The sequence below is a fragment of the Chiloscyllium plagiosum genome, chromosome 2, assembly GCF_004010195.1.
Source record: "Chiloscyllium plagiosum isolate BGI_BamShark_2017 chromosome 2, ASM401019v2, whole genome shotgun sequence".
In the NCBI taxonomy this organism is placed as follows: domain Eukaryota; kingdom Metazoa; phylum Chordata; class Chondrichthyes; order Orectolobiformes; family Hemiscylliidae; genus Chiloscyllium; species Chiloscyllium plagiosum.
In genome coordinates this window covers 112,740,710-112,766,983 of record NC_057711.1, presented here as the reverse complement: position 1 = coordinate 112,766,983, position 26,274 = coordinate 112,740,710, and the positions used below count along the sequence as shown (strand labels likewise).

General features: G+C 37.5%; 1 protein-coding gene across 1 annotated transcript in view; it reads left to right on the top strand.

Annotated features, from left to right (window-relative positions):
• Nucleotides 1-26,274, top strand: part of ecpas (Ecm29 proteasome adaptor and scaffold) — a 114,173-nt gene that overhangs the window by 66,778 nt on the left and 21,121 nt on the right. Inside the window, exons 23-37 of the mRNA XM_043716135.1 lie at nucleotides 1,641-1,742; nucleotides 3,486-3,609; nucleotides 4,755-4,900; nucleotides 5,333-5,387; nucleotides 6,662-6,776; nucleotides 7,235-7,303; nucleotides 10,357-10,474; nucleotides 10,648-10,815; nucleotides 13,385-13,464; nucleotides 16,289-16,394; nucleotides 17,020-17,067; nucleotides 18,291-18,412; nucleotides 22,274-22,424; nucleotides 22,529-22,594; nucleotides 24,865-24,954. Of these exons, the coding sequence (XP_043572070.1) occupies nucleotides 1,641-1,742; nucleotides 3,486-3,609; nucleotides 4,755-4,900; nucleotides 5,333-5,387; nucleotides 6,662-6,776; nucleotides 7,235-7,303; nucleotides 10,357-10,474; nucleotides 10,648-10,815; nucleotides 13,385-13,464; nucleotides 16,289-16,394; nucleotides 17,020-17,067; nucleotides 18,291-18,412; nucleotides 22,274-22,424; nucleotides 22,529-22,594; nucleotides 24,865-24,954 (1,560 nt within the window). The remainder of the gene's footprint in view (nucleotides 1-1,640; nucleotides 1,743-3,485; nucleotides 3,610-4,754; nucleotides 4,901-5,332; nucleotides 5,388-6,661; nucleotides 6,777-7,234; nucleotides 7,304-10,356; nucleotides 10,475-10,647; nucleotides 10,816-13,384; nucleotides 13,465-16,288; nucleotides 16,395-17,019; nucleotides 17,068-18,290; nucleotides 18,413-22,273; nucleotides 22,425-22,528; nucleotides 22,595-24,864; nucleotides 24,955-26,274) is intronic.

Sequence of the window (26,274 nt, the reverse complement as noted above, 5' to 3'; positions counted from 1 at the left end):
TTATCCTTAATGATGGATTCTAGAATTTTACCAACAACTGAGGTTAAGCTGATTGGCCTATAATTTTCCATCTTTTGCCTTGATCCTTTCTTGAACAAGGGGGTTACAACAGCCATCTTCCAATCATCCGGGATCTTTCCTGACTCCAGTGACTCTTGAAAGATCTCAACCAATGCCTCTGCTATTTCCTCAGCCACCTCTCTCAGAACTCTAGGGTGTATCCCATCGGGGCCAGGAGATTTATCAATTTTAAGACTTTTTAATTTTTCTAGCACTATCTCTTTCGTAATGGCAGCCATACTCAACTCAGCCCCGTGACACCCTTTAATTTTTTGGATATTACTCATGTCTTCCACTGTGAAAACTTATGCAAAGTACTTGTTAAGTTCTCCTGCTATTTCCTTATCTCCCATCACTAGGCTTCCTGCATCAGTTTGAAGTGGCCCAATGTCTACTTTTGCCTGTCGTTTGTTTCTTATGTACTGAAAGAAACTTTTACTATTATTTCTAATATTACTGGCTAGCCTACCTTCATATTTGATCCTCTCATTTCTTATTACACTCTTTGTTATCCTCTGTTTGCTTTTGTATCCTTCCCAATCTTCTGATTTCCCACTGTTCTTAGCCACTTTATAGGATCTCTCTTTTTCTTTAATACATTTCCTGACTTCCTTTGTCAGCCAAGGTTGTCTAGTCCCTCCCCTGTTAATCTTTCTTTTCTTGGGAATGAACCTCTGTACAGTGTTCTCAATTATACCTACAAACTCCTGCCATTTTTGCTCCACTGTCTTCCCTGCTAGGCTCTGCTTCCAGTCTATTTTCGTCAGTTCCTCTCTCATGCCCTCATAATTACCTTTATTCAACTGTAACACCATTACATCCGATTTTGCCTTCTCCCTTTCAAACTGCAGACTGAACTCTATCATATTATGGTCGCTACTTCCTAAGGGTTCCCTTACTTTAAGATCTTTTATAGAGTCTGGTTCATTGCAAAGCACTAGGTCCAGAATAGCCTGCTTTCTTGTGGGCTCCATGACAAGCTGTTCCAAAAAGCCATCGTGTAAGCATTCCATGAATTCCCTTTCTTTAGATCCACTAACAACATTATTTACCCAGTCCACCTGCATATTGAAGTCTCCCATGATCAATGTAACCTTGCCTTTCTGACATGCCTTCTCTATTTCCCGGTACATGTTGCGTCCCTGGTCCTGACCACTGTTAGGAGGTCTATACACAACTCCAATTATGTTTTTTTTGCCTTTGTGGTTCCTCAATTCCACCCCACAAACTCCACATCATCCGACGCTATGTCATTCAATACCATAGATTTAATTTTGTTCTTAAAGGTTTTTGAAGGTTGTTACTTCAAAAGTGGTGCATATGGAAGATGGTCAAGCACTGAAGTCCATACAGTGAGTAGCCATAAGGTTGACTCATTGCATAAAGAATCTGATTTATGAGGAAGTGTGGAAAAAACCTGGGCTTTTTTATTACCTTCCTAATCATCAGAAACATTGCTCACTTTAGATGTGCTTTTGTGGTGATAGATGAAACAGAGAAAACATCATCCTCAACTGTCAATCATTCATCACATCTCGTTATTAATTAAAACTGCCATGCAATTATGTTCTTTTCTGTAGATGAAGGAGCGAGCAGTGCAAACACTGGGTTACTTGCCTGTTGGTGATGGTGATTTTCCTCATCAAAAGAAGCTCTTGCAAGGATTGATGAGTTCAGTTGAGGTAACCATTGTACTAAACATACAATGAGAGCCGAGTATCTCTTCAGATCTGAACTGTGCAGTTTCATTTGTGAATTTCAGTTTGTATTCATCCTCGATTTCCAAGTGACAGTGTCAAGATGGAAAGAGTTGCCTAGCTTTAGAAGCTCTTGAGATTGTGATCACAAGTTTTTTTCTTGAACCACTACTGTCTGTGAGATGGATGTACTCTTGTGCTGTTTGATAGGAAGTAGAGATTTTTAAAAACGTTCTTGAGATATGGGTATCAAAATCAACACCAGTTTTTGTTACTTTTATTGAACCATTGCACTTAAGTGGTACCTGTGTCATACTGGGTTCTGGTTCAGCAATGATAAAGGAACAAAAGTATATATCCAAGTCAGGGTTGTACCTGAGATGTGGAGATGGTTCGACGGAGCCTACTGTTCCAGTCCTCCTTGGTGTTGCAAGTTGGGGAATTGCTGCGCAGCATCTTGTGTGTTGTCAGCTTCAAGTTAAAATCAAAATGTTTTGAATGTGGATGTGTTTAAATGTCACAAACTGTATTATAATTTCAAAAATTGTTGATCAAAAGGCACTTAATATCAGTGATTGGATCATTTCAGCACTTCCTCCAGAAAATGTTGTCATTCCCTGAATCCACAATATGTTGGTAGGTGTTTCATTCACCTGGACATTCACCTTCAGAACTCCAATTCAATCTTCACTCCATTGTACCAGCTGGAACCTCACTGTAGTCACTCCCATAGCTAACAGAACCAGAATGTAGCCACCACTCTTCAAAGAATCAGCCAAGAATAAAACAAATTATAAATTATGGCAATACCTGTATGTTTATTCTTGTATGTGTTTTGAATTAAAGCTCAATGTTGGGCTGTCCTGTTCCACTTGGTACATCTCATATCAAGTGTAGGTTTTCAGACCAGTAATAAGAGACAAAGAAAAAACTCAACTGCCACTTCACCATGCGACACAGCTATATCTCAATGTACCTCTGCCTGCCAGATGCAGTTCAGCAGGTACAGTCATTATAGTGTTAACCTTGACTCTGTGGAAATGCTCTCACTTCTGAATCAGAAGGCCATAAGTTTAGTTGCCCCCAAATCAAGAGTTGAGCAGAAAATCAAGACACATACTCCAATGGAACAATGAACATGTGCTACACTGCTGGAGCTGCCTTTAAGTTGAGACATTAAGTTAAGGCCCCTTCTGCCCTCTTGGTTGACTATGAAAGATCCCACAGCTGCTACTTCAAACAAAAGCAGAGTTCTTCCCCAGTGCCCTGGCCACTTTATACCCAGCTAAAACAAATTCCCTGATCATTATCACATTGTCGGTTGTGGAAGCTTTCAGTGCACAAATGATCTATTACCCTTACAGCACAACAGTGACAACACATCCACAAGTTTCAATGGTTATGTAAGGCACTAGAAATATGCATATTTATCTTTCCTGGTCTTTCACTTCTGCTGAAGTTAGCCCTTTGAGCTGCCAAAAGGATCACTATAGATGGGCTCAACTTACCTTTAGTGTTAACCCCTCCAAAGCTGGGTTTGTGGCTAATTCTGAGGATGCCATCTATTGCAAGTATAGAGGCTTAGAGTTGTCTGTTGATCAGTTAGATAGGCAAGATTGATGTCATTATGCTCTTATGAATGTGGACAGCCCCAAACCATAAGGTTTTCCATTATCCTCCGCAATCAAAATCACAAGTTATAAGTCTAAATTTATTTATTCTTCTCAGGCCAAACAAATAGAGCTGCAGTTCACAGTTGGAGAAGCAATCACCAGTGCTGCATTAGGGACAAATTCTCTAGCAGCTCGCGATCTGTGGGTGGTTGCTGAGGAGGAATATACCCCTCCAGTTGGTAAGTTGTATGTACTCAAAATTTAATCACTTTGTGACAATTTCTGTCAACCTTTAGGGAAATGAATGAATTTTAATGGTGATAATGCAAGATGAGATTGGGTATTTTGTTGCGTGTGGCTAACTAAAATAGAGCTCTCACATTAAAAGTATGAACTTGAATTCTGTTTATTGTTATCTTTTCGAGCATAATAATGTGTAGTTACAAATATTACAAAGAAAACTGATCTGTCTTTGAAATGGGCACATTTTACAAAATGGCTTCCAAAAGCTACCATGACTACTTGTGTGAATTCAACTGGAGTTAAAGACAGGCTATCACACTGTTATCTTAAGAATTATTCAAAAAGTGTTACTATTTCAAGGATTTCAGGGCTATTTATTAACCCTTCAAAAGTTGTGAAGACCTGAAGCTTTTGTCCTGTTGAACAGAAGATAGGACATTACAACAAATTCTAACATAATTAACTTTACTGTGTGAACAATTCTTCATCCACAGTTAATGGATACAACCATTTTGTTTGATTGTGATAAAATTCAACTGAGCCAGTCATTTTGTAAGGCAAGCCTCAATGCCATGAAAAAGAAATCTTGAAATGGTGCCTGCTTCTCCGCAGAGAGGCATAGAAAGACACACAAGAAAGAAAAATAGCAAGCTAAAGGAACTATTGTATTGATCCAGACTATCAAAAGGCACATCTTGCAGGGCCATTAAAAATTATGCAAAAGAGCCTTCACCTTCATCCCTACTTCTGTTAAATCTTTGTATATGAACATTAACTGATAACTTCATTTTTTTTTTACTTAAGTAACTACAGTAATCTTTGTTATTGTGATAGAAAGTGGGACTGTTATGGATTTTTGCAACCATGTTTGGCTATATGTTAGCAGCAGATCAAATAATAATGTGAATATGATCTGCTTCAGCTTTAGTTACTATAGCTTTCAGATTATGACCATCATTAAAATTTTGGTTCAAAACTATCGTTCTCTTCTAAATATCACAGAATCACAAATTGTTATAGCTTACGGAGGCCATTCGCATATTCTCCCACCCTCCTGTAAAGAAGGATGTATTCATGTAGTTTGGATATGTTTCACTAGCTCACCTGCAAATTTCAATGACTTTTTTGTTTAAATCCTCAGCTATTAAAGTAAATGATGTTGTCCCATGGGTTCTGGATGAAATCCTAAAGAAATATATCATTAGTTCTAATCCCCATGTCCGCCAGGCTTCCTGCATCTGGCTTTTGTCGCTGGTGAAAAAGCTGAGCCAACACAAGGAGATCAAGGTAAGAACATTCAATTATTTTAAAAATAATTCAAAACTTTCCAAAACAGCTAAATACTGTGAGGTTTCTCTGTTGATTAATATTGTGAAATTTTGAACATAATATAGCAATCTTTTTTAATTATAATGATGGGATACAGGCAGTGCTGAATTATGATTAAGATGATAAAAATGATTTTTTCAGAGCGTATTCAATAAAAAATGTTTAATTTCATCCTGTGAATGAATAAAGTAAAATGCTAAGTAGCAATCATAATTTCAGTTTCAAAATTGAAAAGCCATCATTGATATTTGCCTATGGTGAGGAATTTAAAAGCAGTTTTTTATATCAGATCTCAGTTTGTAGCAGTACTGCAGCTTATTTTAAATAATGGATTTTTCTTAAATCTGAAGCAATCTTGTGTATACTTATATAATAATATTTTCTTTACAGTCTCATTTAAAGGAAATTCAGAATGCATTCATTTCTATTTTATCTGAGAATGATGGTAAGTTACTGTTTTTAATCTTGCTTGTGCTTTTACTCTCACTCATCAGAACATATTGGGGAAAAGCATCAGTTGTAAAAGTTAAGCTACTTTTGATACTGGCACAATGGTATAAGTTGTACTGTCAGCATTACAACTTTAAATATTTGTTCTTCATGAACTTTCTCACCAGCAGTATGTATGTTTCTATGCAGTTTCTATATATTATTGTCTGCTCCTGCAAATCATAAGTGTGCAGTAATGTTCTCAAATTTAGTAATGGGGATGTAGAAGCTTATTTATTTGTCTTTCTACTTGAAGTTTTTTTTAATTCAATTTAGTTTTGTTCAGAATTGATTACTGCACTGAATACATCACATTCTGATATGAATAAAGAGGCTATGTCTGTCTCCACCACAACTGCAGGGTCACACTCACATGCATGCAGTCCAAAGAAAAGGGCCATTCATAACATTGAACAATTCAAAGATATTTTAACAAGTGCAGCACCTACAAAATGCATACTTTTTCAAATGCTTTTTTGATATGCGGAGTCTTAAATATTGTGTTATCTTACCCTGCCAACCTACTGCCACGATTTAGTATTGCTGTTTTCAGAGAATATTATACCCCAGAACACCAGTTAAATACCCTGGGATTATGATTTGCTGTTATCCCATTACCAACCTAGTTGGCACTGTGGCTGCAGACATCTCATTGTTTTCCTGCAGCTCACCACCTTTCTTCCTCTGTGTTTGCCACTGGCTGCAAGCAAGACAGCAGAGAATGGCAATGAGGCATCCAAAGTGGAACAGCCAGCGAGATAGCAAATAGGGCAGCCACCAAAACAGTGAATGAGCTGCCAAACAGGGGAATGAATGAAGTTGCAAGTCAAATGGCCACAAGGTGGTGAGCATTCAGTGGGTACCCAACAATGACATCAACAGTACTGTGCATGTGCCAACTTCCACCTAGGTATGCTATGATTATATCAGCACCACTGGTTTCCTGTTACAGTGCATCAACAAGAGATGTGATCAATAATCTTAGTTGGCCAGCCGTTTTGTGGGACAGCATATATATCTCCGTTACCAGAAGAAATTTAATCAGTTACCAGGCATTGCAGTAAGACAGCACCTAATTAATATCATCCAGTGAAGAAAGCTGGTGATTCTAATACTAGAACTAGGGAATCTATTACAGTCTGTATTGAAATTTATTGAAATTAACCTGTAGAGCTACTCATTAAATAATTAATGCTTTATGATGATTTATTTGTCTAATTAACATTGTAGAGCTTAGTCAAGATGTGGCATCTAAAGGTCTTGGATTGGTGTACGAACTGGGCAGTGAACAGGATCAGCAGGAGCTAGTATCAATTCTTGTGGAAACACTTATGACTGGGAAGCGGTAAGCTACATCTTTAAGTTAAGTTATTTTAAGAAGTTAAGTATCTTATAACTACACTCTATACCAAAGATTTAAACAGGAAGATGTCAGTGATTTACGTTTGAAACACTTGTCTTTACTAATGCCATTTTATTCTTCCGTACATCCCCAGCATGTTGCTATGTGCAAAGATTTGATCCTTTGATTATTAGTGCATAATATATTTGCATTTTTTGTTCCTCAAAAAACTGTTAATGTTATTCAATCACATGAATAGATTCAGAACTTTGCAACAAATCCTGAATTGACTGTCTTGCTTCAAAATATTTTCCTTTGTAATTGCTTATTTTAAATTTCCGGAGCTGGTTCGTTTTCAGGTAATTATTTTGGAATGTATAATCGGTTTTGAATATATTGCGGTCATTGGTCAATACTGTTGACTTATTTCAATTACTGACCATCTATAATTCCTCTTACAGGATTAAACAAGGTTTGTCTGAAGACACTGAAGTGTTTCAAGGAAATGTAATGGGAAATACTCCTGATGGGTAAGAAAGACTAGCAATTATGATTAACATTCTGCAATTTGTGACATCGAATGAAATGATCATTCATGAAACTCCATGTTATCATTCATGTTGCATTAGAACAGCAAAATATTTATGGAGCAAATTTTAAATACAGATTTGGATGATTTTTTTCTTGCATATTTACATAGAATTTACAATACAATACAATAGGTCTTTTGACATGAGTCCTTGTCAGCTCTTGCCCTATCAAAAATTCTTTCTATTCCTTTCTCTCATGTATTTATCTAGCTTGTTTTAATGCATCTATGAAATTCACTTTAGTTACTCCTAACTGAAGTAAGTTCCACTCACAAAGTAAACATTTTCTCCAGAATTTTGTGTTAGGTTTATTGGTGGCTATCAAGTTTTGGTCTTTATCAAATTTTCTAAAATTATTAAAATCATGATAAAATTGCTCCAGATTCAGAAATTCTAGATGAGCTTGATTAGCAGGTTCGATCTGCTGTTTTCATCTAGTTTTGACATCTTAAGTCAAGCGTGACTATTTCTAGAGGAATTCTTGTGACAGAAGTAGAGCATTATTTATCACTTTAAAAAGGTTAGTGGATAAGGAACATAGGAGGGCAATGTGTCACCAGGGAACATGCCTTCCAGGGTTCATATGTTTTCTCCTTGAAAAATTCGAAGAATAATTAGTAAACAAATAAAAAAGAATGTGGACGTCCATAGTTGAACACCCAAAGTTGAATATGATTAATAGATACTCACAACTTAACAGGAACTCACAATGTGACTGGATCCACTTCAGTAGAGGATGTGATTCATTAGTAAAAATTGCTAGTTCAAGCATTTCTGGGTTTTAGAAAGTTGAAGTAAAAAAAGATGTGTACGTTGTAGCTTTAAAATACTGAACTTGAATGTTGATGAGAACTTAGACGTGCTATTGAAGATTTTTGTTTTGCACTTATCAGGGCAGTTGGAAGAATCCAAATTTCGTGCAGAGCAAAACAAATTTTACTGCTTTCATGCAACTAGAGTGGATGTACCAGTGAAGAATGCAGTGGTCCCTGCTGCGGTTCCCACCAATCAGAGCTGACTTGCCTTTTTGAGTTTAAGCAAGGTTGAGGGAATAATTTCCTTGGTGCATTTTCGATGGCAATGCTTCCACCAATCAGAGTTTACTTGCCAAACAATCATCACCCTTTTTCTCAATACTTAGTTTGAAATTTGGTACTCTTGGATCAATCCTGATGAGTGCAAGCTTAAGATCTTAAATAGCATGTCTCCTTTCTCAGCAGTATTGCTGGATGATGTACAAAGTTAATTTAACCAGGCTGTCCAAAGAAGAAAAAAGCAACTCTGTAGCGTATCACAGAATAGGAAAGGAATAAATAAATAGTAAAAGAAAATAACTGAGTTCACTACAGCTTTGTATGAAATGAAAGGGAATATAAAGCTGGAGAAAGGCATAGAAAGTCATGTCGGTTAACCCATCACTTTTACAGTAGTTATCAAACATCCATCTGTTCTAATCCCATTTTACACCTGGCCCATATGTACTATGGTGCTTCAAGTGTTTTGAAGAGTTCTTAAATCTCTTATGGGTTTCCACCTTGACCACCCCTTTAGGCAGTAAGTTATAGGCGCACATGACCTTTTGGGTGAAAAAAAGGTTTCCTCAAATTCTCTCTAAACCTCCTGCTCCTGACCTTTAAAACAGTATATCCTGGTTCATGACCATTCTAGTACGGGAAAAGTTTCTCCCTATCTACCCTTTGTATGCTCCTCAGAACTTTGTACACCTCAATCAGATTGTAGCCCCCACCCCACTTCTTCCAAAAGCCTTCTCTGTTCTCAGGAAAATAGCCTCAGCGGATTTAGACTCGCTTCATAAGTGAATTACTCCGGTCCAGGCAATATAATAGTGAATCTCTTCTGCATCTTCACCAGTGCTAATCCCCCTTATGGTGTGGCATTCAGAACTGCAACTTGTCTACCTGTCTGGCTGCCTTTATGGATCTATGTGCATGCACATCAAAGTTGCTGTAAAACTTTATACTTCCTAAGGTCCTACCATTCAGTGTGTCTTACCTTGTTTGACCTCCCAAAATGCATCACCTCACACTTTTCCGAATTAAAGTTCATTTGCCACTGTTTATCCCATCTGACTGGCCCATCTGTATTGTTCACCACTATAAGGCTTTGCTCCTCGTTATTTACCATGCCACCTTTTGTGTAAATTAACTGATCATATCTCCAACATTCATGCCTAGATCATTAATGTACATAATAAACAGTAAAGAACCCATCTCTGAGCCCTGTGGTGAACTAGTGCGGCACGGTGGCACAGCAGTTAGCACTGCTGCCTCACAGCGCCAGAGACCCGGGTTCAATTCCCGCCTCAGGCGACTGACTGTGTGGAGTTTGCACATTCTCCCCCTGTCTGCGTGGGTTTCCTCTGGGTGCTCCGGTTTCCTCCCACATTCCAAAAATGTGCAGGTTAGGTGAATTGGCCATGCTAAATTGCCTGTAGCGTTAGATGTAGGGGAATGGGTCTGGGTGGGTGCGCTTCGGCGGGTCGGTGTGGACTTGTTGGGCCGTAGGGCCTGTTTCCACACTGTAAGTAATCTAATCTAATCTAATCTAGTCTTCCAGTCATGAAAATACCCTTTGGATCATCCCAGCCTGCTTCCTGCCACTCAGCCAATTTTGTATCCAATTTGCCAAATTACAGTGGTGTGATAGTGTGAAACGAGGCCATGCATTAGCTTGAGTGTTGAATGGCAAGAGAGTTTGTGTTCATCTTGAGTTGGTGCTGGGAAAAAGACTTTGAGCAGTATTTTATGTTTTACTTTGAAATATCTAGAGACCATTATTCCTTTTTCAAGCTAAGTGATAAATGCACTTTTTATCTTGTGGAAGAAATTGAAATGTTTCCTTTTTCCCATTGCAAATTATTTGCAGTGGGTCAGTAATTATTTTCTGTTTGACTCTGCTGCTAAAACTAATGAATGCACATGCTTACAAGTGTCACAACACTGTATCTTAATTTTTGTTTTAAATATCATCAGGCAAGGACTGTCGACATACAAAGAGCTTTGCAGTCTTGCCAGTGATCTTAATCAACCTGATCTTGTTTACAAGTTCATGAACCTCGCCAATCATCATGCTATGTGGAACTCTCGAAAGGTAAATGATATTTTGTTACTGTTTGCATTGTGCAGAGTGTGGGATGGAAACCTTGGCAGAAAGAGTAAATTCAATCAATCATGTCTTGTCCTATGGATTGCTGGGCTTTTGTATTAATGGAAAGACCAAACTACGTGATGCTATTGTGAAATAACTGCTCCTTCTCCCTGCAGGGTGCTGCTTTTGGCTTTAACATCATAGCAGCTAAGGCTGAAGAACAATTGGCTCCTTATTTAGCTCAACTTATCCCAAGACTCTATCGGTATCGGTTTGATCCAAACTCTGGAATCCGGCAGGCAATGACCAGTATTTGGAATGCTCTTGTCACAGATAAAAGTGCTGTAAGTGTTGGACTTCAAAATCAACAGTTCAAAATATGTTTTTTCTATTTAATTTGAACTTGAGCTATTTAGATTACCTCATTCAGGGTTTTATCATCTCCAGCTTAATTAGTTTTTCCAACTAACGTTACTGGATGTGCTACTTCGGTTGACATGTATTTACAGCAGGAGAAAGTTAATTTTCTTCAAGCATCCTCCAGCGGAACTGGGCAATAGCTGGTGCCCAAAATTCTGTAAACTCTGGAACAACTCCTATTTATTGGAGGGTAGCTAATGTAACCGTACACCTTAAAAAAGGAGAGAGAAAATGGGGAATTATAGACTGGTTAGCTGGACATCAGTAATAGAGAAACTGCTAGAGCCCATTATAAAAGGTTGAGTAGCAGAGCAGTTGGAAAACATTGACAGGATTGGACAAAGTCTGCATGGATTTACAAAAGGGGAAATGCTTGACAGGTACACTGGAATGTTTCAAAGACTTAACTAGTAGAGTTAATATGGGAGAACCAGTGATTGTAATTTACTTGGACTTTCAGAAGGATTTCATTAAGATTTCATATAAGAGATGAGCAAGTAAAATTAAAGTGCATGGATTGGGGCTCGTGTACTGACATTGATACAGAACTGGTTGACAGACACGATGCAATGAGTAAGAATAAAACTTTTTCTGTATAGCAGGCAGTGACTATTAGGGTACCATAGGGATCAGTGTTCAGACTCCAGCTATTCACAATAAATACTAATGATTTAAATGAAAAAAATAAATGTAATATTTCCAAGTTCGTAGATAACACAAAGCTGGGTGAAAGAGTGAACTACGAAAATGCAACAGAGATGCTTTAGTGTGATTTGGATAAGTTGAGTGATTGGGTAAATGCATAGCAGATGAAGTGTAATGTGCATAAATGTGAGATAATCCACTTTAGTAGTAAAAACAGGAAGGTGGATAATTATCTAAGTGGCAATAGATTTGGAAGGAGGGAGATGGAATGAGAACTGGGTGTCCTTATACATCAGTCACTGAAAGTAACCATGCAGGTGCACCAAGCAGTGATGAAGATAAATGATACTTCATAGCAAGAGGATTCGAGTACAGCAGCAAGCATGTCTTGCTGCTGTTGCACAGGGACTTGGTGAGACCACATCTGAAGTAGTGTGTGCAGTTTTTATCTCCTTTTCTGAGGGTATATTTCCTGCCTATGGAAGGAGTGCTAAAAGGTTTCCTAGACTGATTCCTGGGATGGCAGGTTAGACATAGCAAGAGAGACTGGTTAAGACACTATTCCCTGAAGTTTAGAAGAATTATTTTTATTCGTATGTGGGGATCGCAGGCTGGCCAGCATTTATTGCCAGTCTGTAGTTGCCGTTGACGATACTTTACAGTGGTTGGTACAACTGAATGACTTGCTAGGCTATTTCACAGGGCATATTACAGTTGGTCTGGAGTCACATGTAGGCCAGACAAGTGAGGAAGATCTCCTTCCCTCAAGGATATTAGTGAACTAGATGGTATTTTCAGCCGTCAACAATGGTTTCATGGTCATCAGTAGATTCTTAATTCCAGATATTATTTAATTCAAATTCTACCAACTGCTGTCAGGATTTGAAATTGGGACCCCAGGACATTAGCTGAGTTTCTAGATTAATAGTCTAGTGATAATAATGATAATTCCAGTAGGCCATCCCCTCCCCAAGAAGAATGAAGTAGAATCATAATGAAATTCGTTACAATTCTAACAGGACTAGACAGGGTAAATTCAGGAAGGATGTTGCCAATTATCCAGAACCAGAGGTCACAGTTTAAGGATATGAAGTAGGCCATTTAGGACTGAAATGAGGAGAAACTTTTCACACAGAGAGTGGTGAGCCTGGTGGAATTCTCTGCTACAGAAAATGGTTAAAGCCAAAACATCAAATGCCTTCAATGAGTTAGATCTAGTTCTTGGAGCTAAATGGATGGAAAGGTATGGGGAGAAAATGGTAACAGTGTACAGAGTTGGATGATCACCATGATCATATTGAATGGTAGTATCGACTCAAAAGGCCATTGGCCTACTCTTGCACCTATTTTCCATGTTTCATAATTGAAAATTAATCAGGATAATGTTCCATAAGGGAAAATTCATAGGGATAATGTCATATTAAGGGTTCATATTCCAGTGAATCATCTGCTCATGTCTTGTATAAACACACAACTTGTGCAGGATCATTCCAATTTTATCTTTTCTAAGATGTTTATTCAGTACGTGTGAATTTCCTCCACCTCCTATGCACAGTTCTGTTGATAACAGTTTCTGCCTGTTCTATATTTTAGTTTCTTCCATATAGGAGGTGCAATATAAAATATTTAAAATAAACTGAAAGATCAGCTAATTAATATCTTCAGGAAACACAACAATTACATGACTTGCATTTATCTATTTTTCTGAAATGCATGGTTCTATGCATCCATCTATCAACTTCTTTTATATAGGGTGGTGCCATCATCTGCACTGTAGGTCTGTTTCAACAGTCATCATCATGAGACAATTTCACATAGCATTAGTTAATTATATATTTCTTTTAACAGATAGACACGTACTTAAAGGAGATTCTTCAAGATTTAATATACAATTTAACCAGCAATCTTTGGCGTGTTCGTGAATCCAGGTACTATTACTGTTGCAGATGCAAGTTGTGGATTCTCTATGAGTAAAGCAAAGAAACATGAGGTTTGATTTGTTACACAGATGTCTGAAGTATTTTTAGGTTCAGGGGGGTGTCAAATTGGGATGGTTTCTGACCTTGTTTGCAGTTTAACGACCCATCCTGAAAAGCCATGCTTACATGTGAAGGATAGTATCTTACATAACAATTGAACTATATTCTGATATAGAATTAATGCTTTGAATAGAGTGGGAAACAAAATAAAAGAATTATAGGAAAAGAAGATAAAGGTGGGAATAGAAAATAATTGTTAGGTAATAGGCTTCATCTAATTATGTTGTTGTATGATAATGCGATCCAAATATAAATGCACAAGGATCCTTTACATTTTTTGTGATCCCTGTTATTACCACACAAGTCAGATCCCAGATAGGACCCTGGTTTGACAAATTATATATTTTTTGGCTTTAACAAATTGGTCTCTCACTGAAATAGAAGTATGGAATGCTGTGGATTTTGTATTACCAATAAAACAAGTTTATTAATGAAATAAATAAAGACAAAATAGAACAAACAGAACTATCTACTTATAGTACAAATTCAAACACTTATAATTTTACTATGTGCTTAAGTTTAAAATCCCAAAATGCTCCTTTATAAAAGCAAAACAACTCTTGTTATATTACCCAAAACACACCTTTTGTGCAGTACCCAAGTTACTATTTGTGTAAAGCTCAAACCAGAGTCCCTGTACTTAGCACTTCAGTAGAACTAAGCACTTTCTGACTACAACTTCGGTCAGAACTGCAGATTGACTCTTCCTGGAGCAATTATGCACCTGCTTAAGTGTACTCTGCTTTAAGTAACCTCTTCAACATTTTATCTCATCATTTCTGGTCAGGGAATAACACTAATTCTTCACTCTAACTTATCCTAGTTCAATATATATCCTTCCTTTCTGCAGATCCATTGAGCCTATAGGGCCACCCTATTCCAAGGACTTCAAACTCAAAGTAAAACTGAAGAAAAAAAACTATATCTTTAAGCTATGGGTGGTTCTCTTAAGCTTAAGGAAAACTCTCCTAACCTTCTAACCTGAAACTTGTTTATCCTGTTTGATTATAAAACTGTGTCAATGTAAACAAAGTTTTAAAGACAGGCCTCAAAATTTGTTTTCAAAAAAAAATCACCGCAACTACAGAAATACTTGAAAGTTAGTGGTCGGCATGGATGAGTTGGACTGAAGGGTCTATTTCCGTGCTGTACATCTGTATGACTCTATGACTCTAATTAATAAATTCAGACACACAGAAAACCATTGGTTACTAACTCAAAAACCAAAACTCCAAACTAATAAGAGGAAGTGGTGGAGGCTGGTACAATTGCAACATTTAAAAGGCTTTGGATGGGTATATGAATAGGAAGGGTTTGGAGGGAAATGGGACGGGTGCTGGCAGGTGGGACTAGATTGAGTTGGGATATCTGGTCGGTATGGACTGTTTGGACCGATGGGTCTGTTTACATGCTGTACATCTCTATGACTCTATGACTATGCATGTATAAGTCCCACAGTTTCATCATGCATTACAAAAGCAAATGCAGAATTGTAATTTGTTGACATTTATCTGCCTATCTTTACAAGAAGGCATATCTTTCAGCAGCTAAGTACTCAATCTCCCTCCTGTGAATTGTTTGTTTTTATACGCCAGGTAGTTAACTTTCACATAATCCAATCAGTAGTTGACAGCCGGCAATTTAACATTATTTGTTGAGGTAGATGAAGAATAATTAAAGTTGTGTACCAGTGCAAGATTGGCAATTTGAGAAAATTATAACTTTAAAAATTACACTTGTGGGCAATAGATCCAGTAGATCACATTTGTAGGAATCAGTTTTGGATAGAAAAGTCTGTTAGTCTTCTGCTAGAGTTGAATATGACTTTTGAATTTACTCATTAAGTCGAATAAATGGAAAATATAATTCTTTGCAATTTCAGTTTCATTGTTTCAAGAAGGGAATTAGTTTTATTTTGATGCTTATACTTGTCTTCTTGATAATTTGTATTGATTGGTCAGTGATGAGTGACCAGTATTGTGGGATCAGAATCTAAACAAAAAAAGGTCATTATCAACTACAAAAAAAAGTTTTAAAAAAGCTTACATACTTCACTAGCTCAATATGCTCTAAAATTCTTTACCTCCAATTAAGCATTTTTAAAATGTTTCAGGAGATGCTGCAGCCAGTTTGCACATAGCAAGGTTCAGCAAACGGCAATATGATAATGATGAGATAGCCTGTTAAAGTGACATTCGTTAGGGAATAAGTTTCGACTAAGTTGCATCAGAAATCCCCAGCTCTTTGAATAGTGCTGTGGCGTTCTTATCTTGCACCTAAGAGAGCAAATAGGCCAAGGTTAACATCTGATCCAAAAGATAGCACCTCTGTCATTGCAACACAGGGAGTGTTAGCCTAGATTTGTGCCTAGGGCTCTTGGATGGAGCTTGAATTCACAACCTCCTGACTTTGGGTAGGACTGTTACCACTGGGCCACAGAAAAAGGCTGACAAATCTTGAAAGATTTTGCCCTGGAATATTTTTGTGTGACTCTTTTGTTGTGTTATTTACCTTGGGTACTAAATGCAGATTCTGCCACTCTACAGAATTTCTTTTTGTTCATCTTGCAACAGAACTATGATGTTTAAAATGAATTATTAATGTTCTAAGCATTTTTCAATCACTCTTGAGAACAGAAAAGTGCCTACTCTGCTCTGAAAGAAAAATATAGTCTTTTCCAATTGTATTCTCCATCATAATTATCATTTTACAGCTGTTTAGCAATTAGTGACCTACTGCAGGGAAGACAAGCGGATGACATTATTGACCGACTTGCAGAAATATGGGAAACTCTCTTCAGAGTGCGTGATGATATAAAGGTATAGAAAACAACTTCAAATATTCTTTCAAGATGTTTTTGCACAGAAAATACTGCTCTGTAGTTAAGTTTGAAGTTTATGGTACCCCTCCAATGTTCTCTCTACATTGTTTGGGTGGGTAGCTGCCTGGCAATTAAGGATGTGTAGCATAAGGAAAATATGTGTAAGCAAAGTTCCCTCATCGGCCTTCCTGGTTTTTATATATGTTTTGAAATTAAAGGAAACATTTATCCCATCAGCTAGGATTATTTTCAGCCATGATGTCACTAAAAAATAGCCTGAAGAAGGGCTTATGCCCGAAACGTCGATTCTCCTGTTCCCTGGATGCTGCCTGACCTGCTGCGCTTTTCCAGCAACACACTTTCAGCTTGTAACTAAAAAATAACCTGTCAACATCAATGCATTGATTGGCAAACAAAAAATGGCCACTTGCTTGAAATTCTTGAGGATGGTCCTATGAACAATCACAGGCCAGCATGAGCCAGTGTCTATGTCAGTGAAAATTGATGTGATTAGGAAAGTACTGTACACTTCAACTTCTTGTGAAAAGCTGAAAATTGAAAATTCATTGTTGAGGATGTGAATACCTTTATTCTTCACCTGAGTGATTTTATTTGTTTAACAGGAGTCTGTTCGTAAGGCTGCAGATTCTGCACTTAAAACTCTGAGTAAGGTAAGGATATTGCTTGTATATTGAATGCAAACGGACAGAATTTTACTTTATTTTACGTTACTAGTTGTATGCTATTAAATGAGAAAGACATTTAAGGTTTTAGTAATCTCGTTAAGTTTAAACAGTTAAAGCTTCCGGTCTCAGCAGACGGATTTTCAACCGTCTAGACAGTAAGAGGGCATGTAACTTTTTGAGACACCACATTTTTCAGGTGACATCGTTTAAAAAGTCTCTGTTTCGCAGGAGCATTATAAAACTAAATTTGATATTAAGCATGGAGCCACAGTAAAAGCTTTTTTTCCTTTTTATATTCTCGGAGAATACTGAAAACTAGCATTGGTCCCTTAGAGGTTGAGACTGGAGAATTAATAATGGGGACCAAAGAAATGGGAGAGACTTTGAATGAGTACTTAGTATTTACTTTCATTGTAGAAGACACAAAAAAACCCTTGAGTTTAGTAGAAAAGCTAGGAGCTAGAGGAGATATGTGCCCAAAGGGAGAGAGGAACTTAAAACAATCACAATCAGTGGAAAAAACAGACTAGGTAAATTAACGGTCTAAAGCTGACAAATACCCTACACTTGAAGGTTTGTTTCCATCAATTTTAATACAAGTGTTAGCAGAGTTATTGAATGCATTTTGAGTTTCTGGGAAGGTCCTAATGGACTGGAAAACACAAAAGTAACACATTCTAAAAGGAAAGAGACACAAAGCAGAGAATTATATGCCCATTACCCTAACATTTGTCATACAAAAAATGCTCAAATCTGTTGTTAAGAAGGAAGTAGCAGGACAAATAGAAAATCATTACCAATCAGGCAGAATCAACATAGTTTTGTGAAAGGAAAATCCTTGGCAAATTAATTAGATTTCTTTGAGGAGAAAACAAGAGGATAGAGAATGGGAAACCAGTAGATGTCAATAAATTTGAATTTCCAAAAGACATTTAATAAAATCTTACATCTACTATACAAGATGAGCTCATGATGCCGTGGGTGATATATCCAATTGGCCTTCATTATTGTTCTCACGAATTGCACTGAGCTGAAGTGAAGTCATGTGAGGAATGTGTGGACAAAGACTTCGCATATTGATAAGGGGCAAGAGGTTGTCTAAGTGTCTTGTGCGTATGATATAATAATATTTTCAATATTTCTATTATAAAGGAGTTAATATGAATATGCTTTCTCTGCCACAGCAACTAAATTGTTTTCTTTTATAGGTGTGCATACGTATCTGTGAACCTTCCAATGGTGCTGCTGGTCAGCAAGTTATTGCTGTGCTCTTACCTTGCTTGTTGGACAAAGGCATTATGAGCCCTGTAACAGAAGTTCAGTCCCTAAGGTATGTACTTATATATCATGAAATCACAGTGAAGGAGCAAAGAAATTGAGACACATTCAATAATTTATCTTAGTGTTGAATAAACTTAACATGTTGATTCTGTGATGAGTGCGGGTATAAAGAAATGAGAAGTACGCATTGGCTTTTGCTGCTTCGAAGCTGCTCTGTCATTCATTAGGATCAGAGCTAATCTGTTATGATCTTTCCTGCCTACCTTCCATAATCCTTCATTCCCTTGTCTATCAAAGCTGAGCTAGACCCCTTTTTGAATAAATTCAATGATTCAGCCTTCAGTGTTTTTTAGGGTAGAGAATTCCACAAAGTAGCAACTCTGTGAGACACAAAATAATTCTCTGCATTTGTTTTTAAAAACAAAGCTCTTTTTCAAGCTGTCTCCTCATAAGAGAGAACCTCCTCCCTGTATACAGCAAATCAAGTCTCCTCAAATTCTTAAATGATTCAATAAGATCACTTCTTATTTGTCTAAACCCCAATGGATATAGGCCCAACGTGTTCAATCTTTCTTCATAAGCCTTTCACCTTAGGAATGAGCCCAGTGCACTTTCTCAATTGTTTCTAATGCAATTATTCTATCAAAAATGACCTATATTGAACACATTACTCCAAATGTGGTCTCACTAAGACCCTGTGCAGCTACACTAAATCTTCCCTACTTTTGTATTCTATTTCCCTTCCAGTAAGCACTAACATCCCATTTGGCACCGTAATTACTTGCTGCACGTATATGCTAACTTTTTGTGATTCATGTGCTGGGTCACCCAGATCTCACTTAACAACCAAGTTCTGCACCTCTTTATATTTGAGTAGTGTACTGCTCTTCAATTCTTGCTCCCAAAGTGGGCAATTTCACGGTTCCCCATGTTACAATCCACGTGCCAACCTTTTGATCACTCATTTAACCTGTCCATATTTCTTGTCTTTACCCCCTCCTAACTTATTTTCCTACTTGGCATTGTTAGCAAATTTACCTGCAATATGTTTAATCTATTCATCAAAGTAATTAATACAGATTTTAAATAGGTTGGGCCTCAGCACTGATCACTGTAGAATTGCACTAGTTACAGTTTGTTAATCAATATAAGATCCCGTTATCTCTAATTTCTGTTTCTTGTTAGTTAACCCATCATTTTCGCAAAGCCAGATTGACTCTGACTAATCCCATTATAATTTTTTAAGCATTCTGCTATAATCTCCTCAGTAATGGATTCTATCAATTTCCTGTGACTGATGTTAGGATAACTGGCCTGTAGTTTCCTACTTTCTGTCTCTCTCCTTTCTCTCTTTCTCCTTCCTTGAATAATGTGTTCTATTTGCTGTTTTCCATTCTGCTGGGACCATTGTTGAATCTGAGGAATTTTGGAAGATTGTAGCCAATGACTCTAATACCTCTGTAAATACTTCTCTTAAGATCTGAAGGTGCAGACCATCCGACCCTGGGGACTTATCAGTCTTTAGGTCTCTTAGTGTTCCCGGTTCCTTTTCTGTGGTGATGATTATTTTAGTTCTCTCTCTTCCTTTTCATCTTTCGATTTTCCAATATTTTTGAGAGGTTTTCTACAGCGAAGACAGTTGAATGAATGTCACTAGTGTTATGAAACATTCAAAGAGAGATAAAATAAGTTATGTAGTATGCTTTAAAGAAGGTTTCACGTAATGCACATATTTGATCTTTGTCATTTATCCTTCTGACATTGTTGAATGTAGGTTTCCATCAGGATAGTAGTTTTAAAAGTGAAATAGAAGCTGAAAATTCTAGAAATATGCAGCAACTCTGGCATCAATTGTGCAAGAGAAACAAATAATGTTTCAGATTTGATGGCCTTTCATCAAAAAGTGGCACGGCTCAGTGATTAGCCCAGTTGCCTCACAGTGCCAGGACCTGTGTTTGATTCCAGCCTCAGATGTGTGGAGTTTTCACATTCTCCCTGTATCTGTCTGGATTTTCTCTGGGTGCTCTGATTTTCTCCCACAGTCCAAAGATGTACAGGTTAGGTGGGTTGGACATGCTAAATTGCCCATAGTATCCAAGGTTAAATGGATTAGCTGCGGGGAATGCAGGATTACACAGATAGGGGAGGGTGGTGGCTCTGGGTGGGCTGCTCTTTGGAAGGTCAGTGAGGACTCACTGGGCTGAATGACTTACTTCCACACTGTAGGGCTTCTCAGAAGAGAATTGGGAAAAGATAGAGATGGAGCAGGTTTTAAGCAATTGAAAGGATGGGGAAAAGAACAAAAGGGACGGTCAGTGATTGGATAGAAGGTAGGAGAGATTGAATAATAATATGGTAGGTAGCGGAAAGCCAAGGAGAGTGAAAAAGGAACAAATGAAAAAGCAAAAATCATGTCTGGAGAAGGTATGAATGGCCAAACCGAATAGTTGTCATCCAAAGCTAAAGAGGAAAGCAGGAGACTAATACCAAAACCAACAAAGAGAAAGAAAGACACTGCAATTTGAGTTTGCTGAGCTCAATGTTGAGTTGGTGGTAATAGATTTGATTAGGAGAATCTCCAAAATAAAAGTGAAATAAACATTTTGTTAGCATTTACAAATGTCAAGAGAAACTAAAGTGAGTAAACTGGAGGAGGGTTTACAAAGTTTTAGCTAATTGTTTTTTGAGAAAATGATTTGGTTCTGGGAGATTTATCAGAACTTAAGGTGGTTACATATCAGGGCCTGATAACATAAACTCAAGGCCATTAGAAGTAAGTCAAAATGGTGAAAAGAATAGGTTTTAAAGCCTCCTTAGATAGGCAAAGTGGCCTGGGACTCGAGCATAACCAATGTAGCACCAATTCAAAAATGGAGAGGAGATTTCAACTGATTAGACCGATAAATCAATAAAATCTTATAATCTATGATTCAGCATAAAGTTTGAGCATCTCAAATATATAATAATTAATATAGCCAGTGTGAATTTATCAAAAAGAAATCATTTGAAAATGTCTCTGAAATGAATTTTCAAAGCTATTCAGGAAAGTTTCTCTCGGGCTTATTGAAAAAATTCAAAATATGGTATAGACAGAAATACAGCAGATTGAATGAAAAATTGGTTGAGCAAGGAACAAAGGAATTAGCGTCAACATGCATTACATGTAATGGAAGCAGTTTATCCTAGACATGAGGTGATGATCACAGTTAATTTTAATCTTTTTTCACAAAGTGTAGATTATGTGGACTCAGACATAGCAAGAGATGGGAAAAGGTAGAGATGTAACAGTTTTAAGCAAGTGAAAGGGTGGGGAAGAGAACAAAAGCAAAGGTCAGTGATAGAATGGAAGGTAAGAGAGATTGAATGATAATCTCATCAAATTTGGTGATAATATAAAATATGAATTTTGGTAAGGATGAAGTGGTTGCAAAAGACATCAGGGAACATAGAATGATTAATAGAATATACAGGCTGTAGATATTTGAACCATTTCTACTGCTAAAAAAACGGCCAAGAGGATTTTTTTTTAAGTTCCGAAGATTTTGATAAGTTGCACAAACAAAGTATTTTGTCCAGATTGTGCAAAGATCATTAACTTCACATTTAGTTCTTAAATAAGTTCAAGAAGGGGCCCATGTTTAATTAGCAAAACTAGATTGCTATACAGTTTGGTTTCGACCTAGCACTAATATCCCCAGTCTTATCCCCACTGAGAACTTGACATTTGTTGGCAATGTTCCAATCTGCATCTATAATCGCTGTGTGCATACCTCTTCAATTTTGTAAAGCTTATAAGGAAATAATTATGAAACATGTGATATAATCAAGTAAAGTGATTTATATTTTCCAGATATCTCAATTTTATTAGAATGTCATTTTCATCAGTAATCAATTTGTTTTCTTCAAATAGTATCAATACCCTTGTGAAAATTAGCAAAAATGCAGGAACTCTGTTAAAACCGCATGCAGCAAGACTTATCCCCACCTTGTTGGAATCACTAAGTGTTCTTGAGCCACAGGTCCTCAATTATTTGAGTCTACGTGCTACGGAACAAGAGAAGGTGCAGTATGATATTGAATTTGCTTGTATTGTACAATCTCTGTTTTGTAATAAGTTGACTTCATTTAATGAACATTTTGCTTTTTTTGTGTGTGTAAATATTAGACTACTATGGACAGTGCCAGACTTAGTGCAGCTAAATCTTCTCCAATGATGGAGACCATCAACATGGTAGGTACAAAAAGTTGAAATTTACCTGATGTGTTAATCTCCAGACCAAAAGAAACTGTCTTGCTGGGATTTGAAATAATTTTGAATCTATTGCTGATCTAGTATTTGTAAAATTCTGGTTTTAAAATTACCCTTTCCACAAGTCTAATCATTTCTCTTGGTTCAAATAGAAACATAAAAGACAGGAGCAGGAGTAGGCCATTTGACTTCTTGAGTCTACTACATTATTCAGTACAGATCATCATTGAGCTCAATACCCTATTTCCGGCCTTCCCCATATCCATTGTTCCCTTTAGCTACGGAGCTATATCTACTGCCGTCTTGAAAACACACAATGTTTTAGCCTGAACCACTTTCAGTGGTTGTGAATTCCACAGGCTCACCATTCTGTGGGTGAAGAAATTTCTCCTCAGCTGAGTCCTGAAAGGTTTGCCCCAGTGCTTAAAATATGACCCCTCTTTCTGGACTCCCCCACCATTGGGAACTTGCTTTCTGCAACTAACCGGTCTCATCCTGATAGAATTTTATAGGTTCCTATGCGATTTCCCCCGTTACCTTTCTAAACTGCAGTGAATACAATTCTAACCAACTCAATCTCTCTTCATATGTCAGTCCTGCTCAATTTGGTAAACCATTTCTCCACTCCCTCTATAACAAGAATATCTTTCCTCGGATAAGGAGACCAAAACTGCATACAAAACTCCAGGTGTGCCTTCACCAATTCCCATATAATTTCATAAAGACATCCTTGTTCCTGCACTCAAATCCTCTCTCTATGAAGGCCAGCATACAGTTTGCCTTCTTTACTGCCTGCTGCAGTTGGGCACTTAGTTTCAGTGACTGGTGCACAAGGATATTTATGTCTCATTGAGCATTCCCCTCTCTTTATTTACAGCCAGTCAAATAATCTATTTTGCTATTTTTGCTACCAAAGTGAATAATCTCTCATTAATTCATATATTATCTGCCATGCATTCGCCCACTCATTCAACCTGTCTAAATCACACTGCAACATTTTCTGTCCTCCTCACTACTTGTTTTTCCACATAATCCTCTTCAAATTTTGAGATATTTTAGTTAGTGCACTCATCTAAATCATCAGCATATATTGTGAATAGCTGACCTAGTACCAATCCCTGCAGTACCCCACTAGTCACTGCTTGCCATTTAGAAAAAGATCCATTTGTTCCTACTCTGTTTCCTACCTGATAGCCAATTTTCTATCCATCTCAATACACTACCCCCAATCCCATGCTTTAATTTTAACATTAGTCTCTTAACGCAAGACTTTATCAGAAGCCTTCTGAAAGTCAGAATAAACCACATGTATTGGCTTCCCTGATAGACTCTCAAAGAATTCCAATAGATTTGTCAAGCATAATTTTTTTTAAAATCCATGCTGATTGTGTCTGATTCTACCACTGTCCAATTGCCCTGCTACAAAATATTTGATAATGGACTCCAGCAACTTCCCCACAACCACTATCAGTCTCACTGGTCTATAATTCCTTCCTTTCTCTCTATCTCCTTTCTTTAATAAATTACATTAGGTACCATCCAATCTGTAGGAAGTTTTTCAGCGTCTAAATAATCTTAGGAGATGTCAACCAATTGATCCACTATTTCTTGGGCCTTAAGGACTCTGGGATGTAGATTATCAGGCTGTGGGGATTTATCGGCCTTTGATCTCATCAGTTTCTCCAACGCCCTTTCTGTACTAATACAGATTTGCTTTACTTCCTTCCACTCATCAAACTGTGTTCCCCATTATTAGTGTCCTCCTTTGTGAAGACAAAAGCAAAGTATGAATTTAGATTGTCAGTCATTTCCTTGTTCCTCATTATAAATTGAAACTTTATTGCTGGAACAGCACAGCAGGTCAGGCAGCATCCAGGGAACAGGAGATTCGACGTTTCGGGCACAGGCCCTTCTTCGGCCTGTGCCCGAAACGTCGAATCTCCTGTTCCCTGGATGCTGCCTGACCTGCTGTGCTGTTCCAGCAATAAAGTTTCAACTTTGATCTCCAGCATCTGCAGACCTCACTTTCTCCTCATTATAAATTTCCTTGTTTCTGACTGTAAGGGATTTACATTAGTTTTCACCAAAGATTTTTCTTTACATATCTTATGACCTTACATGCTCTGTGACAATATTAACGTTACACTATGTATGCTGTGTACAAGATTAATAATTAAGACTTTATAATTTACAACAGACAAAGTAAGAGTATGTTTCCATTGTTGCCTGTGTCTTCCTTTTGTATATTATAGTGTCTCCAACATCTAGATGCTTCTGTTCTCAGAGAATTAGTCCCCAAGTTGTGCGAACTGCTGAGGAGTGGAGTTGGCCTTGGAACCAAAGTGAGTCCTAAAATACCACAAAAAAATACATGCAACAAATATACTTGATCACACTTTTATGTTCATCTTATGCACACTTCTGCACCACTCTGGGTATCCCCCTTCATAAACTAATGCATTCGGACTGCTGAGAAGCCAACATCCTGCTTTTTGACAATGCATGCCTGTGAGATTTAGTGCCCTTAACTTTTCATTATGATGGGCTCATTAGCATTGTAGCAGTGAAACGGCTACTACCATTTACCTAGTATTTTAATGAAATTGATCCTCTTTGCCTTCAGTGGAAATAATCAGCCTCCCTGTGTAAAATCTAACCATAGAAAGTCTAAAATTTATAACTTGAATTTGAATCATAGGAGGTCATGTTGTCTACATATAAGCTCTCTGCAAGAATTACTGAGCTATTATCACTGTTTTGCCTTTTCTCCAGAATTCTGCAGTTATTTTTTTCTTAAAATAATTATCCAAATCCCTTTTGTACGCCACGATTCAATTAGCTACCTTCACACTCCCAGTCAACACACTTCACATCACGATGTAATTTATTTTTCTCATGTCACCATTGCTTTTTCTGCCATTCGCCTTAAAGTGCATCTTTTACTTCTCAAACCTTCTGTCAGAGAGAAATGTTTCACACTGTCTAAGCTGTCAAGACCATTGTGATTTTAAATGCCTGTTTAAAATCTCCTGTCAACCTTCTTTAAAGAGAATAATTGCATCTGCTCCAATCTGTCCTCATCTGTCAAGTCTGCTGCACCCACGACAATTCCCAAAATCTTTACTGCACACTTCCTAATATGTTCACAAGCCTCCTAAAGTAAGATGCCTAGAATCAGATAGAATTAAAATAATTCCGGGTCTCTGTTGCATTGGCTGATTTCAGTTGGGTTAATGTTCGGTAAGAGCATTGCAATTGGTTCCAGTAATATTGTAGTTCAGTATTATTTAGTATGTAATCCCCGCTGAGAGGTGCACATGTGGATAAAATGCTGTAATGCCTCCTCCTCCACACTCCCTCTTACACGCCAAAGTGCCTCACATCTTTCCAAACATCATCTATTCAGGCTGATAAACGAAAAATGCTCATGAGTTAAATATTCAAGAATTACAAGTATCTGAGCAATTATCCATTGGGGTTGGTTAGCTCAGTTGGCTGGATGGCTGGTTTGTGACATAAACGATGTTGATGCATGGGTTCAGTCCCCGCGCTGACTTGAGGTCATAGTGAAGCACTATCTTTGCCAACCTCTCCCGTTACCTGAGACATGGTAAGCGTTAGATTAAGCCACTGCTACCAGGCATCTCTCTGTCTAATGAGAG